The 20,776-nt window shown below is 48.2% G+C and overlaps 1 protein-coding gene across 4 annotated transcripts in view; it reads left to right on the top strand.

The window, feature by feature from the left end:
• Pecam1 (platelet and endothelial cell adhesion molecule 1) overlaps positions 1-20,776 on the top strand; it is a 60,087-nt gene that overhangs the window by 35,816 nt on the left and 3,495 nt on the right. Inside the window, exons 11-15 of one of the 4 annotated variants that reach the window (XM_057775355.1) lie at positions 940-1,013; positions 2,894-2,944; positions 4,404-4,466; positions 10,621-10,677; positions 17,013-17,035. In XM_057775355.1, coding sequence (XP_057631338.1) covers positions 940-1,013; positions 2,894-2,944; positions 4,404-4,466; positions 10,621-10,677; positions 17,013-17,035 — 268 coding nt within the window. The remainder of the gene's footprint in view (positions 1-939; positions 1,014-2,893; positions 2,945-4,403; positions 4,467-10,620; positions 10,678-17,012; positions 17,036-20,776) is intronic. The other 3 variants (XM_057775357.1, XM_057775356.1, XM_057775358.1) reach the window with 3 other exon arrangements.

Below are 20,776 nucleotides of genomic sequence, written 5' to 3'. Positions count from 1 at the left end.
TTGCCTACATTACATACTCAGAATAACAGAGTTAGTCTTTTTGGTTTGGTTGGTTTTTTGAGACAGGATTTCTCTATTTTCTGTGTAGCCTTGGCTGTCCTGGAACTTAAACTATAGGCCAAACTGGCCTTGAACTCACAGAGATCAATTTGCTTCTGCTTCCTGAGTGCTGGGATTAAAGGCATGCACTACTACCACCTGGCAAGAACTGGTTTATTTATTTATTTATTTATTTATTTATTTATTTATTTATTCGTTCATTCATTCATTCATTCATTCATTTATTTATTTTGATTTTCGAGGCAGGGTTTCTCCGTAGTTTTTTGGTTCCTGTCCTAGAACTAGCTCTTGTAGACCAGGCTGGCCTCGAACTCACAGAGATCCGCCTGCCTCTGCTTCCCGAGTGCTGGGATTAAAGGCGTGTGCCACCACCGCCCGGCAGAACTGGTCTATTTAAAAAGAAATATTTTACCATGCTGGAGAGATGGCTTAATCTCTGCAGGTAGCCGTACACCGTGCACATGTACATACCACACACAAACACACACACACACACACACACACCTAAAAATAATAAAAATTTTAAAATGTTTTTTAAAAAACATTTTGTTTTTATTTTGAAACATGATCTCACATAGCCAGACTGGTCTTAAATTCCTGACCCTCTTGCCTCTACCTCCCAAGGGCTAGGATTACAGGCATGTAATCCTAGGATTATATGACAAGCTTTTTGTGTCTTTGTATGTAGCCCTGGCTGACCTCAAACTCACAGTCATTCTCCTGCCTCAGCCTTCCCAGTGTTGAGATTACCGGTGTATAATGGGCATATTCTTCTTGCTTTCTTCTCTTGATCTTCCTTTGGTGGTTTTGTTGGTTTGGGGGAACAGTGAAAAATGTTAGTATCTATTTTTCTCTTTTCTTTTTGATTTTCATGTGAAGACCAGCAGCTCCACTTCTGAACTCCAACAGTGAGAAGGCTTCTGACCCCAATGTGGAAGCCAACAGTCATTACGGTAAAGCCAAGGCTTCCTGTGCAAAGACCTTTACCAACTCAGAGTGGATGTGGTCGAGGCAGAAGGGAAGCTGTGGGCTTCAAGCAGTGGCACGTAGCTAATCCGCTATTGGAAGATAAGCTAATAGAAACCCAGACTGAAACGGACGGTTCTTTTTTCACCCTTCTATGCGTCATTTCTTGGGAATGAAAAAATGGGAACTAATTGTAATGCTGTTGCCTCCAAAGACTGAATTGCCCTGAAGTTTTCAGACTGCCCTTGTGAGGCAGAAACCAGGTGTCAAATTGAATTGCTGGGAACACATCTCTAACGGGATTTCCACTGTTTCTCTTCACTCTGCCACAGAGGGAAACCAAGGGAAACACTCTGCTCTTCGCAGAGGCGTTTTGGGGAAATGCTGAGATGCCACCCTACCCCTGAGACAGGGTTGCCCTGTGTACCAGTTCTGGATGTCCTGGGACTCACTCTGTAGACAATGTTAGCCTGGAACGCACAGAGATCCACCTGCCTCTGCCTCTGAGGGCTGGGGTTAAAGTTGTGCACCCAGCTTGGGACATCATCCTCACGCAGACTTCAGCTGAGTGAGGCTGCCCCTGTGGGTCTGTGGGAAAGTCACTCAGAGCCAGGAGCTGTGACTCACGCTAACATTCCAACACTTGAGTGAGACATCAGGAGGATCACTACAAGGCCATCTTGGTCTACACAGTGAGTTCCAAGCCAGTTAGGGCTACATATCAAGACCTTGTCTCAAAACACAAGCAATAGAAAACCCCAAACCAACTATTTAAATAATGATAATACTAATTACTTCATCCACACGTTAGAGAACCATGTGTTCTTGAAGAATAGTATTTATAATATCTATAAGAATTTTTAATGATTTGTTTTTATTGTATGCGTATTTGTGTTTTGCAATCACATATGTATTGTGAGGCTGTGAGATCCCCTGGAACTGGAGTCACAGAGAGTTATGAGCTGCCATGTGGGTGCTGGGAATCGAACCCCAGTCCTCTGGAAGAGCAGTCAGGACTCTTAACTGCTGAGCCGTCTCTTTAGTCCCATATACAGATTTTTTTTTTTTAAAAAACAAAGAGCGTGCTAAAATGTTTGTTTGCTTGCTTGCTTGCTTGCTTTTATAGTGCTGGGCATGAGCCAAAGCCTCACACAGTCCAGGCAAGGGCGTTACCACCCACCAAGCTCCACACTTTGTTTTGTCTGTGCCCACTGAGGTGATAATCTAGAGATACTATTGCTTCTTTAAACCATATTCTCATCAGCCCAATTTCCTAAATGCAGAGCGTTAGTTAGTCATCAGCTTTTGTGTTTGCTGTTAGTGACTGGCCCCCTCTAGAAGGAAGCTTAATTTTTAATTACTTTGCTTACAGCAAACCATTCTGACTTCCAAATAACTCTCAAACAAAAGTGCCCCATATCAGCCATGCATTCTGCCCTGCATTGAAAGGGTCCCATATACAGATTAGGAAGAGACCCAGCACCCAGAGGCAAGGGTGTTTGTCATTTGTATTGAAGCTGGGCAGTTGTGGCCCACACCTTTAATCCCAGTACTTGGGAGGCAGAGGCAGGTGGATCTCTGCAAGTTCGAGGCCAGCCTGGTCTACAGAGTGAGTTCCAGGACAAACAGGGCTACACAAAGCAACCCTCCTCTCCCTCCTCCCACCAAAAAAGGTGGAGAGGAATAGTGGAAGATGTCAACTTCAGCCTCCACACACAGGAAGAGCACAAAGGTGCATGCAACACACACACAGACCACAGACACACACACACATGCACACACACACACACGCATGCACGCACGTGTGCTCGTGGTTATGGGAAACTCATTTCCACTGCTCCTCATTGTGAATGTTGTTTTCCACCAGGTTATGACGATGTTGGAAACGATGCAATGAAACCCATCAATCAAAATAAAGGTAATTATTTAAACGCTTTATTAGAAACTTTCACATTAAAAAATATTCACAAACAGCTGTGTGTGGTGGTGCACACCTTTAATCCCAGCACTCCGGAGACAAAGGTAGGTGGATCTCTGTGGGTTCAAGGCCAGCCAGGGATATATAGTGAGTAGTAATAAATACCCACAGGAAAAGACAACTTAAAACTCTGAGGTGACTGGATCCATGTGTGGTAAAATATAGACCATGTATGGTAAAGTATAGTGTTTCCTGTGAGGAGGCTAGCCGGTGTTCTGATGTTAATGCCTCCTGAGCCAAGTGGAAATGAGCTGTTATATCTTAAAAAACAAACAAAAACCCAATAGCACAACTTCCTGGCACACGTAGGAGGAAGTTTCTCTTAGGTGACTGAGGTGGAGTTCTTTAAGATTTTTTAGGACAACAGTTTGCTTCTGCCTCAAGCTTAGTTGGCTTAAATCATTTTCTTAAAGGTGTTTTCTCGTCATGAGAACTGAAACTCCCGACCTGCTTCTGTGGAGTCTCTTTGGCTATTCAGCCTCTTTTAGCTGCTAGCAAAAGTCCCCCATTCTGGGGCTGGCGAGATGGCTCAGAGGATAAGAGCACTGGCTGCTCTTCCAGAGGTACTGAGTTCTGTTGCCAGCAACCAAATGGGGGCTCATAACCATCTGTAATGAGATCTGGTGCTCTCTTCTGGCCCACAGGGATTATATGCAGGCAGAAAATTGTATATAAAATAAATTTTTTTAAAAAAGATTCCCCCATAAAACCAAAACAACACCAGGCATGACTTATGCCTTTAATTCCAGGGCTCAGGAGACTGAAGCAGGAAGACAGATATTCCAGGCTAACCCTGGCTATCTAGCAAGTTCTAGCTGCCCTGGGATATACCTGACCCTGTCTCAAAAACCAACAACAGGGGCTGGAGAGACAGCTTGTAGTTAAAAACACTGACTGCCCTGTCAGAGAAACCAGCTTCAGCTCACACACAGTACCCCTAGTCCCAAAGCACCTGACATCATCTTCTGGTCTCCTTGGGTACCAGACACAAACCACAGCGGCAGCAATAGCTTGAGTTGACAACAAAGTCATTTCCTGGCTGTTTCTCCCCATGGAGCCTGGAGGTTTCATTACCCCGAATGCTTAATATTCTTCAAACGCTCAGATACTCCCACAAAGCGCAATTCCTTTTCCACGTCCTTGAGACTGGTGGGAGTTACCTGTGAGGGTCTGTTCCAGGCTGTTTCCAGACCTGTTAACCTTGTGGATGTCTTCCCACACTATTGAAACCTTGGCAGAGGTTCCATCCACACTCAGGTACTAGGAGTCAGAGAGGCTGTGGTGTCTGCTGCCTGGACCAGTGCAGGGCTACCTGGAAGGAAGGTCCCTAGTGCTGTTTGTTTAATTCCTCTGGAGGAGATGCAGCCTACACTCACGGTGTTGTGGTTCCTTTGAACAGACTCTCAGACCATGGATGTGGAGTACACGGAAGTGGAGGTGTCCTCTCCTGAGTCTCACCAAGGTAAGCATACTCACCAAGTGAGTCAAGCCCACATTAGGCTCTGGGTTTGGATGTAGAAACCACAGGGGAGTGCTGTGCAGTCAGAACTGTCAGAAGGGAGGTGTCTACAGACCTACTAGATGCCCCTGTCTTAGTTAGGGTTTCTATTGCTGTGAAGAGACACCCTGATCCTGGCATCTCTTATAAAGGAAAACATTTAATTGGGCTGGCTTACAGTTCAGAGGTTTAGACCATTGTCATTATGGTCGGAAGCATGGCAACATGAAGGCAGACATGGTGCTTGAGAAGGAGCTGAGAGTCCTACATCTTGATCCGCAGGCAACAGGAAGTAAGCTAAGACACCGGGCATAGCTTGAGCATAGGAAACTTCAAAGCCCACCTCCATGGTAACACACTTCCTCCAACAAGGCCACACCTCCTAATAATGCCACCCTCTATGGGCTTATGCGGGCCAATTATATTCAAACTACTATAGCAGCTAAGTCTGAACTGGCCCTGGGCACTCATGGGGTGCCGGGCAGGCACTAAGAGTTAAGCACCTTCTTTCTCCGGAAGAGTCTTTGGGGGGAGCCCCCCGCCCCCTCACAGGGAGGCCAGCCTCTGCCTAGATGCACTGTGTTCCTAGAACAGTTGCCTGTGTGGACCAAACGCTGTGTCAATCAATTGCATGTCTCAGATAGGGAAAGCAGGCCTGGAGGAATAGCTCAGTTTCTAAGAGCACATACTATTCTCCCAGAGGACCTGAGTTTGGTTTCCAGCACTCATATCCAGTGACTCACAACCACCTGTAACTCCAGTTCCAGGGGTCCCAGGGCTCTCTGCAAGTCTCCGTAGGCTCCTCACTCAGATTTGCACATGGCACCCCCCAAACTCCAACTCCTCCACCCCCGCATAATAATAAAATAAAATAGGGACGACGTATATGTTGCATACCTTGTTGCTGTGACCAAACGCCTAACAAGACCTTTGAGGAAGAAAGGGTTTATCTCGCCTTCCCATTGGAGGAGATACCGTTCTTCACATCGGGGAGGGCATGCTGGAAGGAGCTAAGGCAGGTTTTCACACTGAATCCCAGGACAGCGGAGGAATGAGCACTGGGTGTCAGGTAGCTTTGTCCTTTTATGCAGCCTGGGACCCCTGCCCTTGACATAGTGCCACCCCAATTAACCTAATGTGGAAACTCCGCCACAGTCATGCCAAGTTTCCATGGCGAGTCTAAATCCTGTCAAATTAGCTTGAAGATCACCCATCCTAGAGGACTTTGCTTTTCAGAGGAACTCTTAGGCAAAGCATGAGCCCCTCTCTCAGCATGGCATCGGGTCTGTGTCTCGGCTTTTTTGTTGGGTGTGTGGTTCACTCAAGGGCAAACTGCCTGTAAGTCCCATCTCTGATTCAGCACTGGGAGACTGACGTACAGTAGGTGGGTCACAGCAAATACCGGAACATAGATCTCAGCAGTTTGGGGCCTCAGAAAATACATCTCCCAATCTTCCTCCACCTTAGCCCACCCTTGGACTCCTGCATGCTTCAAAGGAACTGGCCATCCGAAGCGTCCGGCCCTTGGGGGACGTTCCCTGGACTGTTGCCATCTGTCTCCCTTTGCGTTGAGGCTAAGGCTGTGTGCCAGGTTCTCAGCCAAGCAGACCTGGGCTGTTTTCCAGACTGAGCCTGCCAATCACTAGCTGGAGTCACATGGTGATGGCGTCCTGAGGCTTCCTCTTGCTCAATGATTTAGGAGGAGTTCTGGAATTTTCCTTCCTACGCTTGCTGGGCATGGTTCTAGGTAGCACGTTAGTAGGCATGTGTGTGAACTTTCCCGTCGGACGTTTTCTGTGTTACACGGCCCCCGTGGTGTACCATTGGCCTCTTTCCCATGGTCTCTGGTCAGAACTGCCCCCAGAGGTGTACGCTGCAGATCTTAGCTTTATGGGACCTGTGGCAGCCGTGTCCTGACTGGACCTGAGGGCTGGCAACGTGAAAATCCTGTGGTTCTCGTTTCTTTTATAGTGAAGTGTTTCGCTCATTCTGGTAACCAATAGAAGGTAGCGGTCACCGTGCAAGACACAAAGTAATGGGTGGTCCCTCCCTGGAGGAAGCATAGCCGGTGGGAGCAGGGAATACTAAAGAGTAGATAATGTCAGGTGATCAGAAGTGCTGGGAATGGGTAGAGTGGAGTACGGGAAATGCGAAAGCGGACAGCCGTCTCCCTGGCCTTTTCTGGGTCATGCAAGAGCGTCTCTTTGAGAGCCATAGGTTAAGAAAGGCTGGAGGTTGGCAGGAAGGGTGGGTTTAGGAAGACCCAGGGCGTAGGAAAGGCAGTTTTGGTGGTCAGAGCTAGCTCATTTATTTTGGTCTGAAAGGGGAGCTGGCTGTGGTGGTGCATACCCACACATAATCCCAACACTTGGGTGTGTGAGACCAGAGGATCATGCATTCAAGGCCAGCCTAGACTACACAAGACCCTGTCTTAAAAGAACCTGAAAGCCTGGGTGATGATGGCTCACACCTTTGGAGACAGAGGCAGGTGGAGCTCTGTGAGTTCGAGGCCAGCCTGATCTACAGAGTGAGTTCCAGGACATTCAGGGATACACAAAGAAACCCTGTCTCAGGGAAAAAAGAAAAATATCCAGGAAGCTCATGCGTCTGCAGCGATAAAAAGGGGATGGATGAAGTCAGGAGGACAGGGTGATGGCAGGAACACAGGCCAAGGGTGTCAGAGTTCAACTCTAAAAGGCTAGGGGAATGTTTTGGAAGGCATTAGGCTGGGAAATGGCTGGTTCTAAGTAAATAAATATCCTTAGGGGATGGGGAGAAAGCCCAGTGGAGAAAACCCTTACCTTTCCAGTGTTTGGGTCTTGAGAGCCCACATAAACACTGAGTGGGCGTGATATCCCCCTATGATCCCAGGATTCCTCAGGAAGCACATAGAGGCTTCCCAGAGCAAGCTGACTAGCCAGACCAGCTGTGTCAGCATCTGGCTTCAATGAGTATGGTAAAGAACTATACTTTTAATTAAAAATAGATTTTTTTCATATACTATATTTTAATCAAGGTTATTCCTCCTCCCCAAACTCTTCAAAGATGCTCCCGAACCTTCCAACCCACCCAAATTCATACCCTTTTCTCCTCTAGTTATAAAACAGTCATCTTTAAAAAAAAAAAAAAAAGTACCTGGATGGTGGTGGCATGCATCTTTAATCCCAGCACTCTGGAGGCAGAGGCAGGCAGATCTCTGTGAGTTCGAAGCCAGCCTGGTCTACAAGAGCTAGTTCCAGGACGGGCTCCAAAGTTACAGAGAAACCCTGTCTTGAAAAACCAAAAAGAAAAGAAACGTAAAATGCAATACAATACAATAAAACAAATAGACAAACAGAAACCAAAAAAAGAAAAAAAAAGAAAAAGAAAAACACACAAGAAACACACACAGACTCAGAGACACACGGAAGTCCATGAAGACACAGAGGAAGATTCCCAGTGTCAACTTGAGATCTCCATAGGTACACACTCAATCGCCCCAACACATGTACCCACACACACACATACATACAGGCCGCAGATACATATATCTATAAAAACAAACTCAGGACAGCAAGGAAAAGGTTTAAAATAGAACAAGAATGGAAGTAGAGATAAGTGTGCTCTGGCCATGCAAGAGATGAGGTGGGGTTGGGGGAAGGGTGGGCAAAGGGCAGGCAATGGATGAAGTCTACGTGTGTTTTTGAGACCGATGGCAGCCCTTTACCCAGCACAGAGGAGCCAGGACGCCCATGTTCCTTGATAGAGTAATCGCATGGACTGGACGACTGCGGTGTCTGAGGATGGGTCTAGTTTGCCGAGGTTAAATCTGGGGAGTCTGTGTAGACTGTGATAGCTGAAACTGGAGTGCTCAGTCCCGGCTGTCACTGGTCCAGCCTGGGCTTGGCGCATCCTCCAATCATCGTGTATCCTGGGCTTGGCAACACAAGTAGCAGCTTTTTCCTTCTTAAGAGCAGAAGTCAGGATTGTAGGTGAGGGCAAGGCTAGCATGAGGGCAGGATGGCCCACAGAGCCTTCCTTTCTCTTCCTGACCTCCATACTCGCGGGGAGCACCCCAGGGGATGGGGAGGAGCGTCGCAGAGGGCATGGGGAACCAACCCCCTACTCTCTGTCTGTGCGGAAGATCCCGAAGTCCCTGTCACCCTGCGCTCTGGCACCAGGCTTTTTCAGTTCTCCCACAGAGGTCCCGGTCCTGGGTCTGGGCAGGTAGAATTCTGAAGTCTGGGTTTTAACGGGGGTGGGGGGTGGAAAGAGAAGGAAGCACCAATCCCCTTGGGAAAGGCTCAGTTTCCCTTTCGTTGGGAATGTGTCCTTGTATCTGGTGTTCTTTGCTTTCTTGAGGATGTGGAGGGATTAAATGGAGGAAGTGTGGTGGTTCCTAGAATAGGGTGGGACAGTGACAATTGCCTCCGGCTTCCCATCCCAGGCTCTGCAGCTGTCCCTTGCAACCGAGCTGTCGGTCACATTTCTCAGCTTGCACAAGTTGCTGTGTGCTCAATTGGGGTTCTGAGGAACTTCTAGAATAAAGGTCATTCGGGTAGGACACATGTTGTATTTATTTGTCCCAGCCTCCTTGTCGCACAAGGGTGGTGAGGAACTCAAGTCTGAACCCCTGGTGCTGGCCCCTGGTCCCCTCCCTAGCAGGGACAAGGGCGTTACTGGGTGAAGAAAGGGTTTTGTGATTTCAAGGCCAGAGATGACTAAATGAGACCCTGCGGGCCAGTTCTCAAGATGGCCCATCCTTCACAGTTGGAGGAGGTTAGGACCGCGGCCAGCTCTAACCCTGCCTAGCAGCTAACCAAGTGGGATGGGGTTGGAGCAGGGCGGGAAGGAAGTCATTAAATCCCGGTTTGCTGTCTGTTCGCTTGGAGGCTAATTGCTGGGAAAACCCCATGACGTAGAAGCCATCTCCTCTTTCTCTGTTAACACGGAGAAAACAGAAACCAGAATAGAGTCCCATCAGGAAACGCCTCTGACAACAGAGACAAACACCCTGCTGGCCTGGGTTAGTCGTTAGCTGGCAGCTGCTGCCACAGGGACAGAGGAGGAGGAAGGACAGTGAGCAGCTACACCCTGCCTCCCCCTTTCCTTAGTACCACCACCACCACACCGAGCTGGGCAAAACCAGGGGCAACCATAGACCGTGGATGCAGCTCCACCTAGGAGTGGAAGCCACCCTGGTGCCCTGACTGGCTTGAGTTAGGCCCAGACTGAAGCAGGTGAGGTCCAGAGAGTATTAGAGCATCCCCAAGAAGACCAGAGAGGCCTTCTGGCTGCCCACGCATGCTTGAGGACAGTGGAATTCACAAGATATACAGACTGCCCCCACCCAAGTTTGGCTGCCCGCTCCCTGTTCCCTGTTCATCCCTTTCCTGTCCTACCTCCATGTAGGCCAGAAGACCTGGCCATCCCTATCACAGACAACATCTTACAGAAGTTATCACAGTATTTCTTTTAGCTTTGGGAGGGGAGCACACAGGTCCCTGAGCACATGCAGAGGCCAAGGAGGGACATCAGATGTCTGTCACTTGCCACCACCTTATTCTTTTGAGACAGGATCTCCCACTGACCCTGGATCTAGGCTGGCATCTAGCAAATCCCAGCAATTCTCTTTCCTCTGCCCTTAAAATTGCTGAGGTTACAGCTACCTGTAACTCTGCCCCAGATTTTTTATGGAGTGCTGGAGATTCAAACTCAGATTCTTATGCTTGTACAGCAAGTATTGTTATCCACTGAGCCACCCCCCCCCAGCCCTGTGGTATTTGTTTGTTGTTTCTTTGTTTGTGCTGGGGCTTAAACCCAGGGCCCCCGTACACGCTGGGCCACCTGTGAGTGTACACAACCCCTGCCTGTGTCTACACATCCTGTGAATGTATTTCAATATGAAACAAAGAGGTAGCCTTGTCTTCTGTTCTGAAAGGGTCTAACCCAGAGATTTATGACACGTTGACCTACTTTTAGTCTCAGGGAAGATTAGGTCGGAATATTCTGAAGTTGGAGAATGGCATGTTTTGTGACACTTCTGGGCAGGGGTCCTGTTGGGTGATGGGTAGGTTCAGCAGTGGGCTGGCCTGGGCACCAGAGGTAGCTACTGACCTGTGCCTGGTCCCTTTTCCAGATCTGGGAACGAGAGCCACAGAGACGGTGTACAGTGAGATCCGGAAGGTCGACCCTAGTGAGTGAGGGGCCCCTGATTTTCGGGCTGGGAGGGTCCACGCTAGAATCATTGATGGGGCTTTGAGAGTGGCCAGGGGAATAAAGCCCAGAAGGTCATCAACTCTTAGGGCTTGACTCTTTCCCTCCTACTACCTTTAAGAAGACAAAGGTACAGACAGTCTAAGACACTTGCCCAAGGTCACCAAAAACATGCCTTTGGATTCCTTTCCTAGTGGCTTTGTCTTTGGTTGGTGGGGAAGGGCCTGGAAGAATAATAGTTTTGCCCTTTATTCTTCTGGGTTTCTGCCTGAGGTCTTGAAAATAAGACAAGACAGACCAACAAGTGATAAACAAACTGGGTTCATTAACATGCAGAAGAAATCTCAGCAAGGAATGACTCAAAAAGGAGATTAGAGGGTAGGAATTTATGCAACTGCTTAATAAAGAACAGTTAACATGTAAGCAAACGACAAGATGTCAAACATGGCACTGCATGCCTGTAATTCCAGCACAGCAGAAGGAGAGGCTGGAATATCAAAAATGTAGGTCACTGTTGCCTACATATCAGGTTCTACAATAGTCAGGACTATATAAAAGCTGTCTTTAAAAGATGGAGGGAGGGAAAAGGAAAAAGAGAGGAAAGAATAGGGACTGGAGAGACCACTCGGCGGTTAAGAACACTGGTTGCTCCTGCAGAAGATAGGCTTTGGTTTCTAGCACTTGATGGAGGCTCACAGCCTTTTGTAAGTCTAGTTCCGAGGGATCCGACACCCTCTTCTGGCCTCCAGAGGCACCAGGAATACATGTAGTACACAGACATACATGCAGGCAAAATACCCATACATGTAAAGTTTTTAAAAAATTAATTTAAAAAGAAAAGGAAAGAAAATGAGATAGACAAGAAAAATAAAACAGAGCTTTAGTCTTCCAAGGAAAGCAGACTATAGGAAGGTAGTTATCTGGGGCAAACCATCCTTCTGCCCCTGCCTCCCAAGTGTTGGGATTAAAGGCATGAGCCACTACCACCCAGCTTTGCCTTTCTTATAGAACCCAGAACTACCTGCCTAGGGTTGACACCACCCACAGTTGGGCTGGGTTCCCCACATCAAGCATTAATCAAAGTGCTTAATCTAATGGAAGTGTTTTCTCAGCCGAGAGTCCCTCTTCCCAAATGCTCTAGCTTGTGCCAAGTTGATATAAAACTAACCAACATAGTCACCTTGTCTGTAAAATGAGGGATGGACTAGATTTTAGGTTCTCAATATTTGTTAAAACTCAGATTTCCCAGTCCACTCTCCTTTAGGTGGAAGAATTTGCATTTCTAACCACACAGGGCTGGCCTGGGGACTTAGAGTGCCAGTCTGTGGGTGGTGTAATTGTGCCACAGAGGTCTTGCTCCTTGGGTTTCTCTTCTTCCCCAAGCATCCTGGAGTGATTAGCCAGGCATGCTGAGAGAGAAATCCAGAAACACCGTGTGTCCGCAGAGGGTGACACAGAAGGAAGGTGGGTATGGGCAGCCTGTAGCTGGCTGGTGTTGGGATGGGTCTTAGCAGACACCCCCCCACACACATACCAAGGCTGGGTCTTAGCAGACATCCCCCCTCACACATACCAGGGCTGGGTCTTAGCAGACACCCCCTCTTCACACATACCAGGGCTGGGTCTTAGCAGACATCCCCCTCAGTCATTCCCTACTGTCTTCCAACCAGTGACTGTTTTGGGAAATGGCTCATAGGGCGTGGTTTTGGCTCTTAAAACCCTTTTCCCCTGAGAAATTCAAAGGAAGGCCACTCCCCTAGATAAGAAGAAGGGCATAGACAGGGCTGCCTCCAAGGAGCAGTCCAGGGAAGGGGGCCTTGGAGAGACTGGGGAGGAGGGGCGTCACCAAGAGGCAGGAGGGAGTTTGTGGGCCCTGGGAGGCACATGGTGTCTGCAATCTTGGCTTTGGATTCTAAGCTTACCTTCTTTCCTTGTATTGTAAAAATGTACAGAAAACTTAATATTTTAACCATTTTCAAACATCTAGGTGGCTGATTTCGTGTCCTCAAGTCTTTTCACACTGTTAGGCAGTCAAGATTCCCACCAGGCATCTTCAGAATCTTTCCGTTTTTCCTGCACTTTAACCAATAACTCCACCCCCACCCGGCTGCCTGCACCAGCCCTTGGTCATCACCATTCTACCCTGTCAGTTGGCCAAACTCAGCTTTTTTTATCTGTCAGATAAGGGGACTGAGCCAACAATTTCCAGCTCTTTTCTAATCATAGCATTCCAAAAGTCTCGAGGTTGCACTGGCAAGATGGCTTCATGGGTAAAAGACACTTATCCCCAAGCCTGACAACCTGAGTTCAAACTCTGTGTGTCACATGAAGAAGGGGAAACTGAGTCCTGAAAGTTGTCCTCTGACCTCCAAATGAGCCTTGTGGCATGTGCACCTCACACCCCCCATTATAAATAAATGTAATAAAAATAAATAAATAAGATGATACACACTTTTAATCCCAGCACTCAGGAGGCAGAGGCAGGCAGAGCTCTGTGAGTTCAAGTCCAGCCTGGTCTATTAAAAAAAAAGTTCCAGGCCAATCAGGGCCACTAAACCAATAAATAAGTAAATAAATAAAATAGTTTCAAGTTCCTGCCTTTTGGAAGTGGAGATTGTTTCCTCAGCCTTGGCCCCTCTAGACCTGTCCACCTGGACGTGTGGGGGTGTAGTCACTTTAAGGATTGATCCAGCCTTTAGTCTCAGCACTCAGGAGGCCGTGCTGGCAGATCTCCTGAGTTTGAGGCCAGCCTGATCTACATATCACACAGATCGAGTTCCAAGACAGTCAAGACTACACAATGAAACCCTGTCTCAAAACAACTAAGAGGGCTGGGGGGCAAAGGAGAGGAGAGATTATGAACTGGCTGCTGCCAGGACAAGCTGAGAAACTATGCTTAGTAATCTGCATTCTTTTTGATTTTGTGTTTAGTCTTCAGTTTTCTTAGAGGAATGGGGCCGACAACGCTCACCCTCCACTATGACCCGTTTGTTTCCTCATCTATCTATTGAGTGGTACTGGGGAGAAACCCAGGGCCTCCTGTCTGCTAAGCGCCCACTCTGCCACTGAGCCGCATTCCCAGGCCTTTTCCTACTAGCTTAGACGCAAGCTTAAACTTGGAGGGTTGTAAAAGTTATTTTTCACTCTAAATTAAAAAAAAAATTATAAGTGTATGGGGTACTTCACCCTTCGTATACGTCTGTGTGCCGTGTGGGTCCCTGGCACCCACAGAGGCCAGAAGACCAAGTCAAATCCCCTGGAACTAGAGTTACAGGTGGTTGTGAGCTTCCATGACGGTGCTGAGACCCGAACCTGGGTCCTCTGCAAGAGCAGTCAGCGCTCTTAACCAGTGAGCCCAGATATGGAGATTAGCATTTCACGCTTTTGTCTGATTTCAGAAAACGCGGGTTGGGCAGGAGATGGCAGAGCATGGGGCTCTGCTGCTGGGTGGCCCTGGGACGGGAGGTGCTGTCATGGCTTCCCTCCGTGTGTGGGGGCTGACGTGATGACTGACTGGTGCCTGGGCTGACCTAGATGTTTACCAGAGGTCGCCTACCTTTGGCCTAGCTAGGCTAGAAGAGGGCTCCTTAGGTAGAGATGTTCCTGTCCCCTCTGATGGGGAATGATGAAGTATTATAAGACAGGGTTCAAGGGCAGGTAGACTTAGGAGAGCAGGTTTTTATTTGTTGTTTGTTTGGTTTTGGTTTTTTGAGACTGGATTTCTCTATAGCTTTAGAGCCTGTCCTGGAACTAGCTCCTGTAGACCAGGCTGGACTCAAACTCTTCGTTGTTTTGAGACAGAGTCTGGAACTCCTGATAACTTTGTGCCTTCAAATCCTGAGTGCTGGATTTACAGGAGTGAGCCGCCATACATGGCTCAGGGTTTTTGTTTTTAAGATTTTCTTGTTTCTGTTTGTCTGTCTGTCTGTCTGTCTTGTTTCTTTCTCTCTATCTTTCTCAGAGACAAAGGTCTCCTATATACCTGGTTAGCCTTGAACTCACTACGTAGCTGAGGATGACCTTGGACTTCTGACCTTCTTGCCTCCACCTCTCTAGTACCAGGCGTTGCAGGTCTGTGTTGCCACACCAGTTTATATGATACTGGGGGGATCAAACTCAGAGCTCTGAGCATTCTAGGCAAGCCAGCACTTTGCCAGCTGAGCCACACCCTTGTCCTTGACCTTCCCACTGTGAACCTCTACCACCTGGAAGGGTAGCCACCCCCCTCCAGCACCACATGGGATCTCTTCCCAAGACAGTAGATGAGGTCCTTCATTGCTGCTGTTTCCACAAACCCATGTCCTCAGTGTGCTGTCTGGAGAATGGGCTCCAACAAAGTCTCTGGGACAGGTGCAGGGCTGGTTTGTGCAAAGAGGCAAATTATCTCCCCCCAACCTCCATCTTGTGGTGAAACACACCTCTCACTAATGAAGGCAATGGTGCTATGTTTACACATAGTTTCCAGGTCTCCTTGGCCTTTCTCTCCACTTCCAGACTTTTAGCAAAGGCCATCTATCTATACAATGGAGGTCTGGCCAGGCAGCCAGGTACAGTGTGCATTTTGGCAAAAGGATGAGTCAAAATGAATCTCACTTGGGAAAAAGGACATAGTGGTCCTCCCCTTCAGGCAGATTGGGCTTGATGTCAAGAGCCTGAGCCACCCTCTCACCTCCTGGTCCTCCAAGCTCACTCCTGGAAGTGAACAGACAAACAGAAATAACTGGGGAATAGCTCTGCTGCCAGAGAGGATATTGGTGGCATTATTAAAACAGCACAAACCTGGAAGGGATCTTTTTTTTCTTTTAGTTTTTGAGTATGGGTGTTCTCTTTATATGTCTGTCTGTGTACCATCTGTGTCTGGTGCCTGAGGAGGCCAGAAGAGGTTGTTGAATACCCTGGGACTAAAGTTATAGGCAGTTGTGAGCCACCATATAGGTGCTGGGAATCAAACCTTGGTTCTCTGGAAGAGCAGCCAGTGTTCTTAACCCCTGAGCCATCTTTCCAGCTCCAGAACCTAACTTTTTAAAGTCAGTAATCAGTTGTATAACCACTTAACTCGATGATGTAGCTATGGACAATTGTGTTTGAGAGGGTATTTGTTTTTTGTTTTGTTTTTTTTTTTTTTTGAGACAAGGCTAATGTTATTTTTTAATTAGTAGATAAAAATAGGAAATTAGAAAGTTGCAAATAAAAGTGATCTCTGCTCTCACCCTCCAGGCACTGTTGGCCACTCCCACTCTTCCTCAGCAGTGGTCTGAGCAGAACACACTGGGGAGGGTCAGGGAAAGTTATGACAGGGCCTGTGACATTTCCTACCGTGTCCTTTTATGTAGAACGTTTATGATTTAGAGAACTTTCAAATACTCTCTCAATGCTGGGCGGTGGTGGCCCACACCTTTAATCCCAGCACTCGGGAGGCAGAAGCAGGTGGATCTCTGTGAATTTGAGGCCAGCCTGGTCTACAGAGCAAGTTTTAGGCTACACAGAGAAACCCTGTCTTGAAAAACCAACAAACCAACCAATCAGCAAACAAATAATAACTTTAAAATGTCAAATGAGAAGCTAGGCATAGTGCTCTAGACCTTTAATCCTAGCACTTCAAAGGCACAGGCAGGTGGGTTTCTGTGAGTTTTAGGATAGCCTGGTCTACACAGAGTGTTTCAAGACAGCCAGAGTTATATAGTGAATTCTGTCTTTAAAAAAAAAAAGTCAAGCTGGGAGTGGTGGTGCATGCCTTTAATCCCAGTACTTGGGAGGCAGACGCAGCTGGTTCTCTGTGGAGTTTAAGGCCAGCCTGGTCTACAAAGTGAGTTCCAGGACAGCTAGGACTGTTACACAGAAAAACCCTGTCTCCAAAAAAAAAAAAAAAAAGTCAAATGTGGAGGGTGGAGGTGTAGTTGGGTAATTGGTAGACTTACTCATCAGACTCTGTACTTCACCCTCAGGCCCATGATCTGTGTGATGGTTCACTGGTTCTCACTGGTTCATGCCAGTAATCCCAGTCCTGAGTGGGATGAGGCAGAAAGCTCAAGGTTATCCTGGACTACACAGTGAGTTAGAGGCCAGAGCTACATGAGACCCTGCTTCAAAATAGCAAAGCAAGCAAACAAAAAAGACAAAGAAGATTCCAGGGACTCTGCGAGACTGTCACATGGCCCAGACCATCCCCAGGAGCTTGTCTAGGAACAAAAGACCATCAGCAATGGCCTGAGTGCCCCCCCCCCCCCACCAGCCTTGCACAGCCCCAGCAGCAGCTCCAGTGTGAAGCTGCGCTGGGTCCTGCACACTTACCATTCTGCTGTCTTTGTTTTGCAGATTGCGTGGAAAGCAGATATTCTGTAAGTACACACTTCACACCGTGTTAAAATGCTCCGTGGGGCCAGCTAGTAGCTCGTGCGTGAATCGTGCACGGACACTTGTTGTGGAGTTCCAGGCCATCTGAGACTGCAGAGTGACTTTGCAGGACAGCCTGGACCGCAGAGTGTCTTTGTTGTTGTTCACAAAAGGGCTCTACAGAACCCTGAACTATTTCCCAACTTGCCCAGGGTCCGCTCTCCACTAATTCTCCCACCACGTCGTTCTAGCACGGCCTGGTTGAGAGCTCTGGTCTAAACCAGCTCCACGATTGCTCCTCGGCCCCAGGTTACCCCATCACGGCTCACCCGATATAGGGAGAGGGATCCTGGGAATCCTCCAGCATGCTTGGGAATCTTACTGCTCTTTTTACAAGACAACAGGCCCAGGCATAGTGACGCAAAGCTTGAAAGAGGAGCTTGGGTTCAAGGCCAGTTTGGGCTACATATTAAGTCCCTGATGAGAGAGGGAGGAGGAGGGAGAGGAGAGAGAAAGAGAGAAGAGAGGAGGAGCTGGGGAGACAGCTCAGTTAATAAAGTGTTTACACAAGAATCTGAGTTTAATCCTAGAACGCAAAGTGAAAAACTCAGGTGTAGGGACTCACACCCGTAATGCCAGACCTGGAGAGGTAGAGACAGGCAGCTAGATCCTTGGAGCTTTCCGACCAGCCAGTCTAGGTGAGTTTGAGGCCAGTTGAGAGACCCTGTGGAAAGAAAGGAGAAGAGAGGAGAGGGGAAAGGAGAGAGGAAAGGAAAGGAGAAAGATGAACAGTGCTTAAGGAATGGCACCTGAGATTGACCTCTGGCCTCTACATACACAGAACATACATGTGAATATGCATGCACTCACATCGGAACATGCACACACATAGACACAGAGGAACACACAAGAAAGGAAGCAGGGAGGGAGGGAGAGGCATTTAAATTCAATTCACGCAGAAACCACTGCCTTCCGGTTCCCAGTCCCTCTGTGGGCACCCAGCAGTACAGGGGTTACCGGAGGAGCCATTATCTTCAAATACGAGGAACTTGCCTCTGAATTGATCTTTTGGGTCTGGGAGAAACTTCCAGCAAGACTTCTGCAGCCTTCAGTGGGCCCCTGGCTTCCTTTGTTTTGCTGGTCTGAATTCTTGTTAAACAGAGTTCATTATGCTTGTGACAGACAGGAAGGCGCTGGTATTCTTTGTGTGGAGAAAAGGTATCCGTTTGAGGAAAAGAGGAAAGAAATCGACGGCTTTTTCTATCCTGCACCCACCTAGGCTTCTGGAAGCGCTATTGCATTGGGAAGGGCCAAACAGGCGTGTTCTATAGATGAAGAAATGGAGGCCTGGCTTGATAAAACAGTTTGCCCAGAATCACACAGAGCCAAGGACAGAGCCCAAGTCTCTAAAAACCTGTGCTCTGCCTTCAGTGTCAAGAAATGACTGACACCGGGCGGCAGTGGTGGTGCACACCTTTAATCTCAGCACTCAGGAGGCAGAGACGGGCAGGTCTCTGTGAGATCGAGGCCAGCCTGGTCTACAGAGTGAGTTCCAGGACAGCCAGGGCTACAAAGAGAAACCCTGTCTCGAAAAACAACAACAGCAGCAGCAGCAATAATAATAATAGTAGAAGTTGCAAGACGGTTCCACAAGAGTTGAATGTCAGCTTTGTTCCATAAGCAGTGTGGGACCCTAATAAAAACCCATTCTCTGGCTGTCTGCATGTCTGCATGTATCTGTGGCCACCCAAGGCAGGGCTGCAGCTTGACAGACCCTGCAGAACCAACTCAGTTACTTTGTCTTCCACCAAAAGGTCCTCTCTGGACAAAGGCTCTGAACTCTAGACCAGTGGGGGAGTGGCTTTCCCTCAGAGTCTCCTCTGATCCCAGGGTGTTCCAAATGCTCAGGCCAAGTCCTACCCCCAAAATAATAAAGTCGTTTGGCGGGAACTCAGGGGTTCCCAGCCGTTGAGAAATGAATTTTGAATCTTAAAGCAAATAGATTTTGTTTACGAAAGAAGTAGGCAGTTTCCCTAATAAGCAGCCACGGGCAGCCAGAAGAAAATGAACAGAATTGCCCAGCAGGGAAATGGGAGGGGCTTCCTTCCTGAAATCAAACCTGGCGATCATTCCCCTCTTGTTTAACTGCCCTTGCTTCTGAAAACATATTGGAGGAAATATCTGGACAATGAGACAGCCACTTAGCCAGCGACTAACTTGGTATTGTTTGACTTGCTTTAATGGCACATTCTGACTTCATTTTTCCTCTGCCATTTTTGCCTTGTTTATAAATTGTGTTTGTGGCCCATGCAGACAGATAACATGGAAGAGAACAGCCTGTACTTAAAGAAGTGAATCTGGACCTGTGAAGGTCTCTAGATTTTAGAAAGAACCCTGACACTCAGGGGTCGGGAACAAGACAATGCCAGTTAGGGCGCCCTTCCCTCCTCCCCAGGGCCAGCAGGGGGCTGGGCTGTGATAGGACCTGCCCAGGAGTGGGGTTGAAGTGCTGGAGAGTGGGGTTCCAGTTCTATAGCTTGCTTGTGGGTGACTTTCCTCAAGCCTAAATAGTAGATGTGGTGATCATGATGGTTGTTACGGTGATGTTGATAATGATGGTGGTGACAGGGATGGTGATGATGATGGTGATGATGATGGTGGTGACAATGATGGTTATAATATTGGTGATGATGATGAAAGGGATGGTGACATCAACGACATCTGCCTACTGGGGTTTTCTTAGGGGTTAAAGGGGATACTTTGCGAACCCCGAGCCATCACAGGAAACCACTTATCTTCTCTAAAGGTCTCTTCCTTAAGTGCTGGCAACCATGGTTGTGGTTGTGAGTTTCTTTATTTGGCTCTGAGATGCCCCCACCCACACATGCATGGGAAACATTTACAACCAAAACCTAGGAGACCCGCATTCAAACTTTTGAGTTGCCCTAATTAAGTGCTTAGTCTGTGTGTAAGATTCTGTTTATCCATCAGTCATCATTAAAAAGATTCCGTGTGTGTGAGTGTGTATGTACGTGTGTGTGCATGTATGAGTGTGTGTTGTGTGTGTGAATACAGAGGTGCACATGATGCAATCGGGGCAACATTTGAGAGTCTATTCCCTCCTCTGTGGAACAGAACTCGTGTGAGTATCCACGCTTGTGCCATCCTGCCCAGCCCCATTTCCACATCTGTAAATTGAGTGACTTTCAACCTGGATACTGCGGGGATTAAGTGAGCACTCGGCACTGTCCTGGTAGACCGGAAGTGCTCATTCTGGGTGGTCTCTAGAAGTAGAAATTAGTGGTCTGGGGGAGGAGGTGGACCCAGAGGACCTTTGTGGGTTTCTTGGCACCACATTCTGAGCAGAAAGAAGGGCAGTTCCACAGCTGAAGTGTGGGTGGCTGACAGCAAGGCCAGGCCTCACGGCTGGTATGTTAACCTTTACTTCACAGTTGCTGGGGCCCTAGTGGGCCCAGCCCTTCCTGTCTATGGACTCGGTTCCCCTGTACTACCCAGAGTGTTGTTTGCCTCCAAAGAGAGAGAGCAGAGGTGTCTGGGGACAGACTTGGTCTGGGGCCTACAGAAGCCTGGACGTGAGGATCGCGTCTCCCTTCCCTGGGAGAGTGGAGGAAATGGCCGAAGGCAGCTGCCAGCGCTGGCAAGCCTCCAGCCCCTGGGGTCACACGGCTTTCTTGGCCCACGTGCGCAGTTCTATCCTGGCGAAGGAAGAGCTAGAGTCTGGGCCT

Source organism: Chionomys nivalis, chromosome 7 (assembly GCF_950005125.1).
Source record: "Chionomys nivalis chromosome 7, mChiNiv1.1, whole genome shotgun sequence".
NCBI classification, from domain to species: domain Eukaryota; kingdom Metazoa; phylum Chordata; class Mammalia; order Rodentia; family Cricetidae; genus Chionomys; species Chionomys nivalis.
Note: the sequence above shows the minus strand (reverse complement) of the source record. Positions and strands in the feature narration are given on the sequence as shown.